The 19,477-nt window shown below is 41.7% G+C and overlaps 1 protein-coding gene across 3 annotated transcripts in view; it reads left to right on the top strand.

Annotated features, from left to right (window-relative positions):
• Positions 1-19,477, top strand: part of LOC125913264 (myomegalin-like) — a 215,325-nt gene that overhangs the window by 35,729 nt on the left and 160,119 nt on the right. For all 3 annotated transcript variants that reach the window (XM_049618363.1, XM_049618361.1, XM_049618360.1), the window contains exons 2-3: positions 11,999-12,054; positions 16,625-16,776. In XM_049618363.1, the coding sequence (XP_049474320.1) occupies positions 11,999-12,054; positions 16,625-16,776 (208 nt within the window). The remainder of the gene's footprint in view (positions 1-11,998; positions 12,055-16,624; positions 16,777-19,477) is intronic.

Here is a 19,477-nt window from a genome sequence, read left to right as displayed (position 1 = left end):
TCCTCTCTCTCTCTGCCTCTCTGCCTCCCTCCCTCCCTCCCTCTCTCTCTCAAAATTAATAAATTTTATTTAAAAAGAAGTAGGTTAACTACATCAAACATTTCTAGTTGTTGTATATACATGGCAAACTGCTTAGCATTCAGACTCCTATAACTCACAGGAATGTAGAGGGTATTTCATTCAGTTTAACCATCATTTTCAAGACTTGAGTCCTGTACTGCAGAAAGGGAAATGGAGGCACACTGACATAAAGTGATGTGTCCTAGACGAATCAGTAGCAACATTCACAACTTCTCCTCCTCTTTAGGGTAAAATGCTTCCCTCTTTCTGTTAATCTGTTACCATCTTGAAGTGTTTCCTGAAACAGTACTAAGCAGAAAATTTTAAATAAGAAAGTCAAAATGGATATAAATAACATCAAAATTACACATACGTATTAGGATATCGCAAGGAGAGGAAAAAAAAATAGATGCTGTATTTGGTTATGGGATTATGCACAACATCCTTTACATGCTGCTTTAAAACTAAGTCAATATATGTTTTTACAGCAAGAAGAAATTGACATTTATGCCCATAAAGTGACAACATATAAAGTTTGCAACTTAGTTGGTTTGACAATGCTTCTTCTGTGTGTTACTCAGAGATTTCCAGGTTATTGGCGCCACGGGGCAGTATTATGCCAGACCACCTAAGGAACTGGTTGTAGGGTGTCATTTCACTCTTTCTGAGCTAAAATTATTAGGTGGGCCTTAATACGCCAGCTGTTCCACACACACCTACCCTCGCCTTTGCTAGGATAACTTTATTTACCCTTCAAAGATTAGTTTCATTATTACCTCCTTTAGGAATTATTTTTGGAACCTAGTTCGGGGTGTTTTCTGTAGCCAGAGTATGCTCTGTCTACTCTGTCATAGCTTGAAGCTGGTTAGTTGGTTGATGGGGTATTTTCCATTTTCTCAGCTCATTGGAAGAGAGGACTTCTGTTTTTTGTCTCTAAATCTTCAGCATCTAATATTGTTTCTAGCACTTAGAAGATCCTAGATTTAGAACTTTCTAGAGAACATTCCCCACAAGGCTGATACGAACATCTGGTTGGTAGGTGTCTCCTTCTTGTGGAATGGATACAGCTGGTTATAAAAGCTTTTTGTCCCTGCTTTTTTTCCCTATCCCTACTGAGCCTGGGAGTCAGCTATGTCAATCCTTCTAAGCACTTCAGAGTCTTTTACTGCCTTAACAATCCCCAAGACTCAGTAACCCTCAGTCAATTTTATTATCCTCTAGGATTCTATCATCTTTGTTTTCTATTTTTAAAATTTGTTTTCCTTCATGGAAGTGCAATTTACATACAATGTCATATTAGTTTCAGGTATGCATTATAGTGATTCAATATTTTTATACATTATGAAATGCTCCCACAGTAAGTCTAGTTACCATCTGTCACCACACAGAAGTTTTAGTGTATTATTGACTATATTTCTTATGGTGTGCATTACATCCCCATAACTTACTTATTTTATAACTGGAATTTTGTACCACTTAATCCTCTCCATCTATTTCACCCATGCCTTCAACCTTTCCCCACCTCTGGTAACCAGTAGTTTATTTTCTGTATATATGAGTCTGTTCCTGTTTTATTTTATGTGCTTGTTTTGTTTTGTTTTGGATTTCACATCAAAGTGAAATCATACGATATGTGTCTTTCTCTATTTGACTTATTTCCCTTAGCACAATACCATCTAGGCCCACCCATGTTGTCATGAATGGCAAGATTTCATTCTTCTTTATGGCTGAGTGATATCCATTGTGTATAGGTGTATATATACATATAGACTCATCTTCTTTATTTATTTATCTATTGATGGACACCTAATTTGCTTCCATATCTTGGCTATTGTAAAAAATGCAGTGAATGTAGAAGTGTATGTATCTCTTTGAATTGGTGTTTTCATTATCTTCGGATAACTGCTCAGAAGTGGAATTTCTGAATCATATGGTAGCTCTATTTTTAATTTTGTAAGGAACCGCCATACTCTCTTCCACAGTGGCTGCACCCAATTTATATTCACACCAACAGTGCACGAGGGTTCCCTTTATAAGCTTTTTTTAGTACATTGTAGAACCATACTGAAAAAGAAGACTCTAGATTCACTTTTTTTAAAATTTCAGGCAGATCTGTAATGTTAAGAAATTCTCCTCCTCCTCTTATCTGCCTCCTCCGCTCTCCTCCCTTGACTCTTCCCCTACAAGTGCATTCCTCAAAACCTTTGATTTCAATGATATAAATAAAATCAAGATACAAAGTTGTACATGCAGTATCATTTCTATTTTGTAGAATTCACTCAGGCATATGAACTGAAGAACAACTGAGAGTAAATATGTGAAAACTGTTTGTCGATGTTGCCTTTAGGTGGTAGCATTTTTTATGATTTTTCTGTATACATTTTTCTTCTTTCCAAAATTTTCTGGAAGAAGTATGTAATTCTTTTTAAATTATTAAAAATGGACATAATGAACGGTGCCTGGGTGGCTCAGTAGGTTGAGCGTCCGACTTTGGCTCAGGTCATGATCTCACGGTCCGTGAGTTTGAGCCCCGCGTCGGGCTCTGTGCTGACAGCTCAGAGCCTGGAGTCTGTTTCACATTCTGTGTCTCCCTCTCTCTCTGACCCTCCCCCATTCATGCTCTGTCTCTCTCTGTCTCAAAAATAAATAAATGTTAAAAAAAATGGACATAATGAAGAAAGGAAACAGTAAAAGATTATGTGAATAAAAAGGTAGGTAGAGACAGGAAATGCTTGGTCTTTGTGCTTGGTCTAGCACTCTGAGACAGATTGTGCCAACTGCCTGGGCATGCCGCAGGGCCTTGTGAATAGTGGTGGTTCATGAAAACTGAGGATTGCGGAATGCATTCACTGCCAGGACCAAAAGTAAAAAGCATATGAGCAAAGTTTTAGAAGTGGGTGGAGAGACCGTACACAATCCCTGGGTGATGCTACTGAATCCAAAGCAGATTATTTTTACATCTCTTTTGAAAGAGTGATGTCAGTGTCTTTGCTGATTCAGGGCATGGGGAAGAGGGTTTATTAGATATTTGGATGTCTGATAACCTCATGGGGCAAAGTGAGAAAAATAATTACTTGAACTTCCTTTACCTTTTTATGGTATTAAGTGGTTTGTGTCTCTGAACCTTGATTGACAGGAGCAAGAAAAATAATGTTCATTCCTTTTGGGCCTTAGCCCAAGAGCAGAAAAAGGTCATAAAATTTGGACGAGTCGGGGCGCCTGGGTGGCTCAGTTGGTTGGGCGGCCGACTTCGGCTCAGGTCATGATCTCGCTGTCCGTGGGTTTGAGCCCCGCGTCGGGCTCTGTGCTGACCGCGCAGAGCCTGGAGCCTGTTTCGGATTCTGTGTCTCCCTCTATCTCTGACCCTCCCCCGTTCATGCTCTGTCTCTCTCTGTCTCAAAAATAAAAATAAACGTTAAAAAAAAAATTTTAATTTGGACGAGTCGATGCAGGTGCACAATGGTGCTTGTAGCTCCCTGTAGCTATTGAGGACTGATTAGCACTTCAGAAAACTGTCTCCCAGAGTTCCATTTGGCCGTGGTCACTCTCAGTGAATAGACTCTGTTGAGTGAAGGGTGTAATTGCAGCCTGTACTGGAGAAAAGTGTACTCTGCTGTATCCGTGCCAAGTCAGCCCACACTTAGTGTGCAGAGAGAGATTCACAGGCGATGCTCTCTCTGTTCTGAGGGGGCTTTGCCAATTCAGCATCCTAGCTTGCAGAGGTTATAATGATAGGTCTCGAGATGAGAAAAAATTCTAATCTCTCTGTATTTCTGCTCTGCATCTGTGACTTCTACCCTATTTGCATTCGAATATGTTTATGCAGTTTTAGTGCTGAATGGGGGGGTGGTATTTGGCAACATTTGGAACATGGAAGATACACTCCATGTCTCTCTTGGCAGGAGAAAAAAAGATCTGAGGACAAGTCTGAAAGCTGGTTCACTAGTGGCCTTTCCTGTTTTGATTGTGTCTGTCCATTACCCCTTCTGCCTTTCAGTTTATTCCCTTTGTCCATTACGGACAGTGTTAAGTGTTAGCACAGAAGAGGTTCAGGGAAGTTGTGAACATTTAGAGAGATTTGGGTAGAGATAGGGAAGTATATAATGATGGATGACTCACTTTCCAGGATAGGACCTGTATAAAAAGTCATACTCGTCACTTCCCTTTTAGGATTGTAATTCTTTTGTCACATGGCATCTGTTATACTGGTATTGAAATACTCAAGTGTGAGCTGTGTCCAGTGGGGATGAGTCGGCATCTCAAAACACAAATTTGTGTCTGGATTTGGCTCTAAATCCAATCTTCACACAGCACCACTGTCCACCCTCAGATTCTCAGGGGTCACTTCCCTGCAGTCAAGGCAGGTACAGAGGAAGCTCTGGATAGAGGTGACGGTAGAAGGAAGACATATTGGAAAGAGTCAAGGTTTGGAGTCAGGTGCCATTTTCTTCTTTTTCTTTCTGTTTTTTTTTTTTTAATGTTTGTTTATTTTGAGAGACAGAGAGAGAGGGAGAGAGTGGGGAAGGGGCAGAGAGAGAGAGAGGGAAAGAGAGAATTTCAGGCAGGCTCTGTGTGCTGTCAGTGCAGATTTCCACACAGGGCTTAATCTCACAAATGATGAGATCATGACCTGAGCTGATATCAAGAGTTGGACACTTAACCAACTGAGCCACCAGGAGCCCCAGCTGCCATTTTTTCCCTTTTTTTTTTTTTTGTTTCTTTATTTTTGAGAGAGACAGAGAGATAGAGCATGAGCAAGGGAGGGGCAGAGAGAGGGAGACACAGAATCTGAAGCGGGCTCCAGGCTCTGAGCTGTCAGCACAGAGCCCGACGCAGGGCTCAAGCTCACGAACTGTGAGATCGTGACCTGAGCTGAAGTCGGATGCTCAACTGACTGAGCCACCCAGGCGCCCCACCTCCCCCAAGTGCTATTTTCAAGTTCAGGCTTGACACCAACTAGCCGTGTGATCTTGAGCAAATCACTTCATCTTCCTAGGTCTCTTGTTGCCTCATCTGTGAAATAGGGATACAGTAGCTACCTGACAGGATTTTGTGAGGACTGAATGAGATGATGCCTGGAAAGCATCAGACACTCGATGCATTGTGGTAACAGTGTTGGTGGTGGGTGACAGGGGTTATCCACAATAATGATGGTCATTTCATGCAAGAGTAGTGCTGAGGAAAATTCTGCTGAAAGAAAACATGTTGAACCATGAAGTTAGGCTCAAGCAGTCCAGGGACAGTCACCTGTAGATGTCTTTGTTCCTAAATTGGCACTATTTGTGAAACCCTACCATTCAAAAGCCCTCAGGGCCTGTGCTCCAAACATTAAAGAAAGTAGGCCACAGTTCTTGTCCTTCCAACCCTTTTGTATTTGCAAGCGTTGAATGTGGATACAAATTAAAAGTACAAAAAAAAATGATATCTGAACATCAGAAAGATTTCTTTCATTTGAACCAGAATTTAGTAACTCATGTCAAATGAGTTTCATGAGTATAGGAGCTTAGGGCACCTGGGTGGCTCAGTCGGTTAAGCATCCGACTTGGGCTCAGGTCATGATCTCACAGTTTGTTGGTTCAAGCCCTATGTCGGGCTCAGGCTGACAGCTCGGAGCCTGGAGCCTGCTTCAGATTCTGTGTCTCTTTCTGTCTCTGCCCCTCCCCCACTTGCACTCTGTCTCTCTCTCAGAAATAAATAAACATTTAAAAAAATGTTTTTAAAAATATAGGAACCACAATAGAATATATGTTTAGTTCAGTGTCTAGTGCTGAGGAGGGCCCCAATTAACCGCAAACTTCAACAATCTTCCTGTGTCATACCACATAATCCCCACTGTTTGAGAAGATCAGACTGAACCTAGTCTCTTACTTGAACTCACGAACTGTGAGATCATGACCTGAGCCCAAACCAAGGGTCAGACGCCTAGCCTAACTGACTGAGTCACCCACCTGGGCACCCCATCTTGTTTAACATTTTAGATTGTCCTTGGGGATTCTAAGTAGTTAGATAAGGAGGAGGAAAGTGCTAAGTGCAGACCTGGTTTCCTCCCATGACTTCCCTTAATACAGCTTCCTACCTGAGGGTTAGAGCTTGGAGGAGGACCGCTTGAGGACAGGGAAAGTTAAAGATGTTGGAAGGGGTCCTGGGGGCAGTTTATGTTTACTCAGGCAGGAGGGAACAAAATGAAAACCACAAATACACCTTCATCCTCCTATTTTGGGGTCTTTGTCATGTTTCCTTGTGTTATTTGTACCCATCCTTCAAGGCTAGATTCAGTGTTCTCTGTTTTCTGCATATTTCCTCCCACCAGGACAAAATTAATTGCTCTCTTGTTTATATTTTTCAATCTGTTTTAAATCTCATTATTCTTGTAATTATCTCATTGAATCCTATGTGCCTTCCCCAGTAGACTCTGAGTACTTTGATGACAGGGTTTAATTTCTTTTTCACCTTTATATTTCCAGGGCTGGCCATATAAACCACTTCTCAATAAATGTTTATAAGATGGAATGAAAAACCCTATAAACAGTGTCAAGGCCCAGGTTTTTGCTCTAAGTACTGTTATAGCAGATTGTTTCCCCCTTCTGAATTTTTGTTTATAATAAAAAAAAATCTATATACAAAGAAGTCTGAAAGATAGAAAATGCCTCCAAGAGATGGCCTTTGTCTGCAGGTTTAGAGATCTTAAGCAAGAGTGGTGGTGAGTAATGAAGGAGGAGGCCCAGACTGCGTGTTGGAAGTGATTGCCCTGGGGGGAGGACCTAAAAATAACTGCCGCTTTGGGAGTTTGGATACCCCTATGGGAAGAAATACCCGTAGGTTAAGCATTTTACTAGGTGAGACGAAGGAGAAGGTAATGGGGACTGGACAGGCATCAGCTCCTTAGAAATAGTTTGGGGGGTGACTATGGTCCTGGGATACCACTATCTCATACTGTCAAAGATGTGTTGCACATCCTACTTTGTAATGGTAAAGGCCTATGGTTGCCGTTTGCCATTGCTTGTGAATGATATGGTCCGTTAACAAGATGCATTGCTCTTCTGGGTCCACAAATTAAACAGACCAAAATATGAGACAATAACCCCAAATATGCAGTTTGCAAGGGAAAGTCATGACTTCCCTACAGAAAATATCTCTCTGCAGTCTCCATTGTCGTGTTACCACTTGGTAAGGAAGAAGGACCCACGTTTCTACCCCTCCCCACACTGTTAGGAGAGAAAGCAGGACCAGCTGCTTACATTTTAGAAAGGAGCTATGTCAGTGAGGCCATTTTCAAGCAAAGGAAAGCAAAATTGAGTGCTTGGATATTCCTGACATAATTGAAACTACTATATTTAGGAAATTACTGGAAAAAAATCCTCAGAGCACAGTTTGATAGCAGCAGAGTATCAGAGTGTAGCAGATGGCTTTGAGAGAATCAATTATTTTCTGATTATTGTCAACCTGACCATCCTGGAAAACTACGAAAAGCTAGTAATGTGGGATATTGAATGTCGATGTGTTGTTTGAGTCCAATATCTTCTTAGCTGCTTAACAGCAAATCAAGAAAGCGTGGGCAATATACCATGCGGAAATTAAGTGGGTGAACAGCTTGTGTGTGGGTTGTACTTGGAAAATGCTTGGTTCTTCAAATTAAGCAAGAGAGTGGCTTGGCAAAATTAATAATTGTAACGTTAGTGGCATTGGTATCAGTATTGACAGATTGATGAGGTAGAGGGAGAGAAAGGATAAGGCTCACTGAGGGAAAGCATGGCTCATTTATACAGGAAAAGTACCATGTAAGGTAAAAGTATCTTGGGAGAAAGATTATATACGTACATCTATGCTGGAGAGCTATGAGTGCTCTAATGAACCATATGCTAGCTGAGCATGAGTCATCCATGGGCTGATGTTAAAAAATAAACCTACAAACACTTCAATTCGAGCAACTAGGACAAGGACATACAAGTTTTTTTCCAGATTTGGGTAATATGGAAGAATTTACCAACATATACTACTGCTTCACAAAGCAGTGTACATGTGCATGTGTGTGTGTGTATGACCCAGCTTGGAGTCTGTCTCTAGCATACCTCAGTTCTCTTTGTACTTTGGTTTATCTGCTGTTGTCACAGATTGCAGTCCCCTAGACATATACCCTGTGTTTCTTCACTGTGAGCACTCCCCTTCCCTGGGGGAGCATCAAATTCCTTCCCAACCTTTTGGAGCAGATGATGAGCCCCACTCTTGGGCAATAAGAGAGGGAACTTGAGCTGTTAATAGAGTTAAAGTGATTTTTAAAAAATCTCCTGAGATTGTAAGTATGCCCATTAACTCAGTGCCCATCCAAAGTGACCTCTCTGCCCTGACACTTACTGATTCCTAGTGGGCAGGCAGCTAGCTCAGAGTACGTGTGGGTTGGGGCTGCAGAAGGTGGGGTATCTCATGGGGCCTGTACACCTTGCCTTGTTGTCATCTGCTCCTGATCTGGAGTGTGGAATCTTCAGAGCAAAGAGGATTAAACAAGATCATGTCCGGACAGTCCCCCAGATCCTTGGAAAGTATTAAAATGGGCTTTATGGTTAAGCATCTATTAGAATAGAATTGCATAATGACTGCAAGGGACCTTAGAAAAATCCATATAGTTCCTTTACAAATATTTGAGGAAACTGAAGCCCAAGAGGTAAAAGTGATTTATAAGCCAGTGTTAGTGGTTCATCAGCATAGATTAGTGAATTGCACGCTGAAGAAACTAGGTTACTCAAGATAGTCTTTTTAAAATGTTATTTGAGTGTGGTTGATATACAATGTTATATTAGTTTCAGATGTACAACATAGTGATTCAACAAGTTTGTCACAAGTGTAGTAGCTGTCTCCACACATTGCCATTATAATATCATTGACTATCTTCCCTATATGGTACCACTTATCCCCATGACTTATTCATTCCTTAACTAGAAGCCTGTATCTGCCACTCACTTCCACCCATTTTGCCCCCTCCCCTCTGGCGACCATCGCTTTTTTCTCTGTATTTATAGGTCTGATTCTGCTTTTTGCTTGTTTTTTTCATTTGTGTGTGTGTTTTTTTTTTTAGATTCCTCATATGAGTGAGATCATATTGTCTTTGTCTTTCCCATTTATTTCACTTAGTATAAGACCTTCTAGCTCCATCCACGTTGTCTCACATGGAAAGATCTCATCCTTCTTATGGCTGCATAATATTCCATTGTGTGTGTGTGTGTGTGTGTGTGTGTGTGTGTGTATGCCACATATATGCCACATATGCCTTATCCATTCTCAAGACTATGTGTTAAAGCAGAAATGAAATTCTGTCTGCATTTGATCTGTACCAGGGTAACAGCCTCAGAGACCTACACAGAAGCCAGGAGGGTATCAAAAGTGAGTATGTGAGCTGGGACTACAAAGATAGGAAGGACAGGGACTGTGACAGACTGGAGAACACATGTTTCGTTGAAAGGTGATAGGTTGTCCCCTATGTGGGAAGGCAGGCCCAGTGTTGCTAGACCCATTCATTTTCCTTTTTAATGTTTATTTACTTTTGAGAGAGAGAGAGAGAGAGAGAGAGAGAGAGAGAGAGAAAACAAGCCCAAGTGGGGGAGGGGAGAAAAAGAAGGAGACAGAAACCGAAACAGGCTCCAGGCTCCGAGCTGTTGGCACAGAGCCTGATGCGGGACTCCAACCAACAAATCACGAGATCATGACCTGAGCCAAAGTCGGACACTCAACCGACTGAGCCACCCAGATGCCCCTAGACCCATTCATTTTCTAAGAGAAGTTAAGAGTGGGTCAACCTTGTACTGACCAAATAAAACATTTTGGCTGGGTTGAATTTGGCCTGAGGAATGACCATGTTCCTGATGGCACAAACACTGTCATCTACCTAAGTCTGTAGGCTGAGCATATAAAGGATTCCATCCAATGGCTGCATAGCAGCAGTTAAGTGTAAGTTTTTCAAATTTTTCAAGACAGTGTTCTGGTTGATGGCTTCAGTATCCTTCCCCTACTTTATTACAACAGAGGGGAATTTGTAACTAGTACATTCATCTCTTTAATTGTTCACTCTTGTGGAAAGTTTTTAATGGATAGAGAAGGGAAAGAGGCAGACGACCTGGAAGAACCACAAGCTGGTGATCTGCTTTTGAATAATAAAAAAATCGCCAGGTGGTGTGTGTAGTCCAGCATGCCTTGTCTGGTACTTTGATGTCCATCTGGAACTTAACAAAATGAAGATTCATGCCAACATCCAGCCTTGAGGCAGAGAAGGAAGGACGAGAATTTCTAAACAAATGCCAGTCTCTCTTCCGCCTTCCTGAGAAGCCCTCTACACCTGTGTCTACACGATTCTTTTTGGAACAACTTACTGGGTGCACCCAAGGGTTTAAGGCATCACCCCGTAGGATTATTGCAATTGTCTTCCTGTTTCTGCCTTCCGCATCTAGTCCGTTGTCAAAACAGTAGCTAGCCCTTTTAAAACATTCATCACTCAGTTCAACCCCCTTTTTGACTCACAGGATTCCAGTGGCCAAATGCTTCAGTACAGCCTGAAAGGCTTTTACAATCTGCCCCCTGCACAGCCTTGCTGTTACTTCCTTGACCTTCCCTCCTCCTCCTTCCTCACCATGTGCTCACTCTGCCCCGCCTCACTGGCCTCCTTTCTGCTCCCAAACACTCTGGCATGCTCCCTCCTGTGAACCTTTGTGTTTGATGTTCTCTGCTTAGAAGACTCTTTCCCCAAATACCCTATTGCTTCTCAGAGAAACTTTGCCTACTGAGAATTGCAATCCCTTCCTCCTGCGCATATCTCCAGGACTCCCTATCCCCATCCCCCACTTCAATTTTTCTTAGCACTTGTCTCCAGTTGCCCTATACAGTTTACTTTTTGCTTCCCCTTACTCTAACTTCCATGAGTGCAGGCATTTTTGTCCTTTTTGTTCACTGCTATATTCATGCTGCCTAAAACAGTGCCTAAAAACATAGTAGGTGCCTGACAAGTATTTGTTGAATACATCTTGAAAAAAAATTTCCCTTCTCTGCTAGGTCTGGTGACCTTAATTCACTGTGCTGGACAAATACACATCTTTCTACTGAACTGTGGTTTTAACATTACCATTAATAGACTTTAAAAAATGTTCATTTATTTTGAGAGTGTGTTTGTGTGTGCATGTGTGTGAGTCGGGGGAGGGGCAGAGAGAGAGAGGGAGAGAGAGAGAATCCCAAGCAGGATCCACACTGTCAGTGCAGAGCCTCATGTGGGGCTTGATCTCAAGAACTGTGAGCCAAAATCGAGAGTCAGACGCTTAACCGACTGAGCCACCCAAGCGCCCCCCATTAATAGACTTTTATCTGTTTTTCCAAGTTTTCTGAGTCCATTCTACTTCCTAAACATACGTTGGATTTTTTTGCTTATCTTCATCTCTGCGTCTTTTGGTTAAAACCATCACAACTTCTTGCGTTTCCCATCCACTTTTATCCCCTCCACACAGTCTCACTCGGCAGCCAGAATGATCTATTTAAAATCAAAATCTGGTCACTTACCACTCATTCCCTCACCTAAAATCCTTCAGTGGTTTCCCAATGCCCTTCACACAAAACTCTGTGTCCTTACTGTATCCCACAAGGTCCTGCACAGTCTGGTGGCAACACTGGTTTTCTCTGTTCTTCCAACAAGTTAACTTCCTTCCTGACTCAGGGTCTTTGCTGTTTTCTCATAATGGAATTATGTGTTCAATGGCTATCTTTACATGTTCTTACCCAGGATAGGAACCTTCCTGTGGGGTTTGTCTTTGTATCTCCAACACCTAACACTGTCCTTAATCCATGGTAGGAGCTTAATAAATACTTGTGGAGAAATAAATGAAAACAGAATGTAGGTGTCTTGCCACCTCAGGGACTGGGGACTCTGAGGGTATCTCATTAATTAACAATATGTTTCTCTCCACAGAGATTATTTTGCAGAGGATGAAGGGGAGATGGTATCCAGAACATGTCATGTAGCAGGTAAGGAGGCTGTGGGTCTTACCTTGACAAATTCTTGGTCATGGTAAGGAGGCTATGGGTCTGACCTTGATAAATTCTTGGTCGTGGTAAGGAGGCTGTGGGTCTTGATAAATTCTGGTTTCCTGCTGATCGTAATTCCCTCAAATTATGGACCCTTAAATTCATCATGGCAGGGGCGCCTGGGTGGCTCAGTCACTTAAACATCTGACTCTTGATTTTGGCTCTGGTAATGGTCTCACGTTAGTGAGTTCGAGGCCTGTGTCGGGTTCTGTGCTGACAGTGTAGAGCCTGCTTGGGATTCTCTTCTCTCCCCCCCCCCGCCCCCCCCCCACCTCTCAAATAAACAAACTTAAAATAAATAAACACATAAATAAAATAAATTCAGCATAGCAGTATTCTCAGACTTTTTGTGAATTTCCAGATTTGCACCTACCACTATAACATGTGATTCCCCACCTTCCCAGCACAGCACAGGAAATCATAATTGAAATTACGATTCTGTAATTCCAAGGTTAAAGTCACTTATGAAATGATTAAAATAGATTCTGCCACTAAAATTAAATCTCTACTTGCATACCATTTAAATGGGTATAATAATAGTGTCAACGTCATAAGTGAGATTAAATGAGAAAAACTGTTATTGTAGACTTATAAAGGAATAAACACCCAGTAAATATTGTTGTTATTAATGTATTCATAATAATATCACATCATTACTGAACTAACATTAGCCAGGGATTTACCTGAATTATGAAACCAAAGTGAAGATAGTTCTCTTTGGGGGAGCATTTTTCACAAGGACCTTGAATCACTTAAGGGTTCTGCCTCCTTCGCTAAGTCATTTGCCTTTTTCATTCCAGCCTTGAAGCCCAGATGGTTCACATGCACAGCATGGAAAAAGTTTTTAATTTGAATGTGTTAAGGATTTCAGACACTTACAATTAGCATTTGTAATTGTATATGCTAAGTCTACAAATTCCAAGGGTCTACTAGACTCATTTTGAACATCAAGATCCTCCATTTTGCAGTGAAAACTCAAAGGAGTAGGGCAAAAATGGAAGGGTAGAGAAGATGCTTATTGTTTCTTTTAACTCTTATAAGAGCTCTGTGAGGTATTATTTATTCCCACTTTCACAGTGACAGTGAAGCTGAGCAAAATTAAGAGATTTGCCTGAATTCCCACAATTGGCAAGTGGTGAGAATTCATATCCAAGCTTCAAAGGCTCTTTTCCCTCCATCACATCCCACTGATCTAACTGTAATGTATTGTTCTGTTTCATCAAATTTTCTTCCATTCGATAGCCTATTTAATTTCAACTGATTCTGGGAGAAATAATTCTTTTCCAATTTCTCTTAAGTAAAGCATTTATTTGCATTTACTTAGAAATATCACAATATCAACAAAACAGGTGCAACCTTGCTATTACTATAATTATTATTAATTTGCAAGCACAGACTGTTGTATAATTAAAAGAACAACAATTATTTTGTACAAGCTGAATCAAAGACAACTGAATATGGAAACAGAATACTACCTCTATCCATAACTAATTTGTGCTGTGTACCAATAAAACCTGCTTTAAATTTCTGTTCCATTTTAAAACCCTCTACTCTACCAGGCAAGATGAGTGGCTGTTGAGAATACCAGTAAGGATAGGGATATGTAGGGGCACCTGGCTGACTCAGTCTGTGGAGCATCCTACTCTTGATCTCAGGGTTGTGAGTTTGAGCCCTGTGTTGGGTATAGAGATTACTTTAAAAAAATTAGGGCGCCTGGGTGGTTCAATCAGTTAAGCATCTGACTGTCGATCTCGGCTCAGGTCGTGATCTCGTGGTTCATGAAATCAAGCCCCACATCAGCTCTGCACGGATGGCTCAGAGTTGGCTTGAGATTCTCTCTCTCCCTCTTCCCTGCCCCTCCCCCCATCACAATGCTCGCTCTCTCAAAATGAATATATAAATATTAAAAAGATAATAAAATAAATTTTAAACAAAAAGACAGTGATCTGAAGACACACCTGATACTATGTTAACTTTACAAAAATGAAGACATTGTACAGTGTCCATTTTAAAAACAAATCATGTGGCCTTACATTTCAACCTTTTTTTCTTTAAAACCAGTGGTGTAAAAGGGAGTTAAATACTTTTCGGCAAAAAAAAAAAAAAAAAAAAAAAAAAAAAAAAGCTGCACTGGAATCACCCTGTCTCTCATCATTATTTTCTTCTTCATCTTTTATTGTCTTCATTTTTCTCCTTGCCATCATTTTCCTGATCCTTTCTGTCTTCCTACTCTTTCTGTCTTTTCTTAGCAGAGAACAAATTCCGAGTTGATTGAAATATCTAGAGGCTTTTTCTTGTGCTCTTTCTGGCAAGTTTGCAGAAGGAAAAAGAAAGAGGGAGGGAGGGATATTTTCTCCCATCCCATGGCTTGTCTTTTCATTCTTAATGGTTTCCTTTGTGAGCAGAAGCTTTTTAGTTTGATGTAGCCTCACTTGTTTATTTTTGCTTTTGTTGCCTTTGATTTTGGTGGCCGTGCATATATGGCCAGTTAGTTTTTGACAAAAGAGATAAGGATGTACAAGGAAGGAAGGAAAGAGAAAAGAAAAAAAGGGAAAGGACAGAAAAAGCATATGATGACATTTTGCCTCTTGGCTCGTTTGTCCATATGTGTGTGTATGTCTAGTTAATTTTTCTTCAGAGCCCATTTTGCTCTTACTTGCACTGATGCCGTCTATGGAGCTCAGTGGATAGCAATGGCTGTCATTCTCTCTGACTTCAAAAAAAAAGAATGTTTGTAATAAAGGCTCATTGTTTCCTTCTGCCAACCATGAAAAGGTGTATTTTTCCATGTCTTCGACCTGAGTCTACATCCCTAAGTCCACCTCAGTCTGAGGTCTTCTGTGTACTCTGCTTCTAGGAAGCCCTGATTTCTTGCTTCCACAATGGTACTTCACAAAGGCAGGCATGGGGTTAGCAGCAGCTTTTCCTAGGGAGATTCTTCCTTTAATTAATGGAATTATTGCATTTCTACCCCCTGCCCTGTTTTCCCTCAACTCTTAGACCTGTGATGATTCCCTTTGCTCCTAAATTAACAGTATTAGCCGACTGCTCGGAAGGTTGAGTGAAGAGAACATAGGACTGTTTCTGCCACTTTTTAGCATTGTGGTCTTGGTCACGCAAACTTTCTGAACCTTTATTTACTCATAGTAAAATGGATTTAGTAATCGCATCAGTTTATTTCACTTGGGGTAGTAACTTTATAAACGAAATTATTCATGTGAAACTACTTTGTAACCTGTAATGCCTGTTAAAGATGTTGGTTGTAATAATTGTTACTACTCTTAAATAATGACCTGAAATATTTTTGTAGAAACACCTCTTAGCTAGTAGCTTGATTTTTTTTTAAAAAAAAGAGAAGCTATTTCAGTCTTCTTTCGTCATGCCAAATCACCCTAAAACTTAGTGGCTTAAAACAGGTGCCAACAGGGGCACCTGGGTGGCTCAGTCAGTTAAGCGTCCGACTTCGGCTCAGGTCATGATCTCGCGGTCCGTGAGTTCGAGCCCTGCGTCGGGCTCTGTGCTGACCGCTCAGAGCCTGGAGCCTGTTTCAGATTCTGTGTCTCCCTCTCTCTCTGACCCTCCCCTGTTCATGCTCTGTCTCTCTTTGTCTCAAAAATAAATAAATGTTAAAAAGAAAAATTAAAAAAACAAAAAAACAGGTGTCAAACTGCAGCCCATGGGCCAATTGCCAGTTTTTATAAATAAAGTTTTATAGCAACACAGTCATGCTTGTTCAGTTACATATTGTCTGTGCCTATTTTGAGCTGCAAGAGCAGAGGTGACTAGCTCTGACAGAGATGGTATGATCCACGAGCCTAAAATATTTACTATCTGGCCCTTTAAAAAAAAGTTTGCCTACCTGGGGCTTAAAACAACAATGACTTATTATTTCTCACAGCCTTGTGTGTTGACAAACTGGGCATTTCCTCTGCTGGTCTCACTTGGGATTACTCAAATAGCTGCAATCTTTTGAGAGCTTGACTGGGGTTGAGAATCCATAGACGGCTTTACTCACATGTCTGGCATTCGGTGACTGGCTGTCAGCTGGGGCATCTCCCTTCCCTCTGTCCTTGGCCTTTCCTCCTCCAGGAGGGTAAACTGGGTTGCTTCACAGGAGGGTGGTCTTGGGGCTCTAAGAAGACAAGAACAGAAATGCATGGTCTCTCAAGACTTAGTCTCTAGAATTCATACAGTGGCATTTTCATCATATTCTCTCAGTCAAAGCAAGTCACTCAGCCAACCCAGATCCAAAGGCTGGAGAAATAGGCTCCACTTCTCCATAGAGTAGCAAAAGTCTCTAATTACAAAGGGGCACAAACATGGACTAGTGCGTTTCACTGGGGACCAGTATTAATATGGTCAGCCACACACTACTTTATATGAACTGTTTCCGTGTGGCCCAGAATTGGTTTGTACTTTGTGGAAACCAAATTCTGCTGGATGGTGCTGGTTAGAAGGATCATAATGCCACTGTTCTATACAATTTTTTGTTGTTCTGTTTTACCGGCAGCTTTTCTTAGTGACACTAAAGATCGAGGCCCTCCAGTGCAGTCACAGAGTTGGAGAAGTGGTGAGAAGATCCCCTTTGGACAGATGCCTTCCTTGAGAGCATTTGAAAAACCCCCTCAGGTGCAGACCCAGGCTCTTCGAGACTTTGAGAAGGTAAGTCACGTGGGTGAATAATTGTTATCCCAATTAGAAGGAGCACCAAGGGATAGTGATGTCTCATAAACGTATGACCCATGGCTTAGTCTGGATTGTGGCCATTCTTATACCAACCAGTATGATGTCTCTTTTAAGAGCATTTGTCCCAAGGGGGCGTGGGTGGCTCAGTCGGTTAAGTGTCTGACTTCAGCTTAGGTCGTGATCTCACGGTTCGTGGATACATCGGGCCGTGTGCTGTCAGTTCAGAGCCCACTTCGGATCCTCTGTCTCCCTCTCTTTCTGCCCCTCCCCTGCTTGTACCCTTTCTCTTTATCTCTCAAAAATAAATAAACATTAAAAATAAATAAATAAAAACAACTCTTAAAAAAAAAAAAAAAAAGAGCAGATGTCCCAATAAACATATGTGTTGTTAGCTATGCCCTGAGCACTCTGGTTCATGGACAATTGCCTGTAGCAATGATTCTGTCTTAGCATTTTTACCCCTGATTTACTTCTCAAATAAATTCAGGAAGTTTAAATGGCACCCTGAGAATCTATAACTGGACCATAGTGCGCTTAGGGGACATAGTTTAATTGGCTGGCATTATATTCTCAGTGGCTGGCTTGAACCACTCTAGATCTCTGGATACTGTCTACAGTATAAGGTGGCCTCAGCCACAACCATTTGCTTCTCAAAAAAGAATCTGGCATTGTTGCTTACAACTTCTGATTCAACTCTTGAAGTGCTCTGTGTCTTGATAGGTTTATCCTTAGATTTGGACAAGAGCCAAATTACTGATAATGTAATACAAGTCCCCACCTCCCTGTGCCCTGGATTGACCCCAGGAAGTCTGTATAATAGAACCTGTCTTCTGGGATTTATATGGCCTGGAAAGAACACACAGGATTTCTTACACCAATGTGCTAAAAAAAGAGATAGCTCTTTGGTGCCCCCTGGGGGTTGCCCATGGATCAGGCCACATATGAGCACTGTATACATATGCCCTTAGATTTGTGGGTGGGTTTCTTTCATTTTTTGGATTGATAGCTTTTGACATAAAGTAATAAACTTCTATTTTCAAAAAAAGGTGAATAAAACAGGATTGACATGGGTTTACCCTGTCTTGCCTCAATTTGTGAACAGAAATGCTTCCCGAGGATCTAATGTACATCTTACCAGACATTCCTGTGGACAAAGAAATATTCTCAATACTGGGGCGCCTGGGTGGCTCAGTCGGTTGAGCGTCTGACTTGGGCTCAGGTCATGATCTCGTGGTTCGTGAGTTCGAGCCCCACATTGGGCTCTGTGTTGACAGCTTGGAGCCTGGAGCGTGTTTTGGATTCTGTGTCCCCCTCTCTCTCTGCCCCACCCCTGCTTGTGCTCTGTCTCTGTCTTTCAAAAATGAATAAACATTAAAAAAATTTTTTTAAAAAGAATATGCTCAATATAAAACCTGCCTGAGAACGAAACAGCCTACTGTTAGTGTTGAGGGTTTTTTTTTGGGGGGGGGGTTGTAGTTGTTGTTTTGGGGGTTTTCTTGTTTTGTTTTGTTTTTTTCCTCAGTTGTCATGGATAGTGTTGTGGGTTTTTTTTGTTTTGTTTTTTGTTTTTTGTTTTTAAAGACACAGAGCTTGCAGGAATATTAAGTGGTTTTGAACACTAAACCTCTGAACAGCTGTGTGGTGCTGGTGGTGAGAGAGGGGGTGCTAACAACCCCTCCTCTTTTTTCACCTTTTGCATCTGCTGCAATGCAGAATGGATGAGCAGAGTGGCAGTCCTTCCCAAAGCTGTGTGGGATGCTCTCTGAAAGAGTCTGTGGGCCTGTTCCTTTTGGTTGAGAGGTGATCTGGAATACAGAGGTTAAGGTATCACTGCTGAGGGAACGAGTGGCCGGATGCGGTGGGTACAGGGAAACGATCAGGCTGACCTGGGCACCGAGCAGAGGTCAGCTGACTCCTCAGATTTGGCCTCCCAAGTCCTTCCTCTTCCCAGCCTGCTCTGAGATAGCAGATCAGTCCTCACTTCTCAGTGCCAGGAACCACTGACAGAAACCAAGAGGATGCAGAGAAAAGGAGAATAAGGGATATTTCAAATCTCACCCGCTGTGTGTCAAGTAATAAATGATGAGGCTATGACACACATTTTTGTCAGAAAGGTCGTTGCCAGGGCTCATAGAAATTTTGACTTTTTTTTTTAGTGCCATAGAGTCTGTGTGCCATGATCATAGGTCCTGACAGGTGATTGGATCAGAGTGATATTTTACATACAGACTCCTTCCTGTGTGCTTTCCTACGGGTTACCACCTCCACCCCACCCCCAGCGTGTCTGGGTTGAGCGAGACCAGAGCAACACGGGATGGTACTAGCTAGCATATGCCGATCGCTTTCTATGTGTCACGTGCTGTTCTAAGTGTGTGCAGTATTCTCTCATTTAATGCTCACCACAGCCCTGTGAAGAAGCAGAATTACCACCCCAATTTACAAGTGAGGAAATAAAGGCACCAAGAGTAGTAACAAAGGAACTTACCCAATGTCTCCTAATGTGGGCCGAAAAAATTCATCATTTTTGTGACCCAAAATAGTGAGTACTTTCTAGGTTGGGAGCTCACCTGGTTAAAGTATGGTGGTCGTGGGGCTGGAACCATTAGCTCCTCCAACTTAGATGAGCAGAGTGTGGTATCATCTTCTCTAAGTAAACTGTAAATCTCCTTTATTTCCC

Source organism: Panthera uncia, assembly GCF_023721935.1.
Source record: "Panthera uncia isolate 11264 chromosome C1 unlocalized genomic scaffold, Puncia_PCG_1.0 HiC_scaffold_4, whole genome shotgun sequence".
NCBI lineage: Eukaryota > Metazoa > Chordata > Mammalia > Carnivora > Felidae > Panthera > Panthera uncia.
Note: the sequence above shows the minus strand (reverse complement) of the source record. Positions and strands in the feature narration are given on the sequence as shown.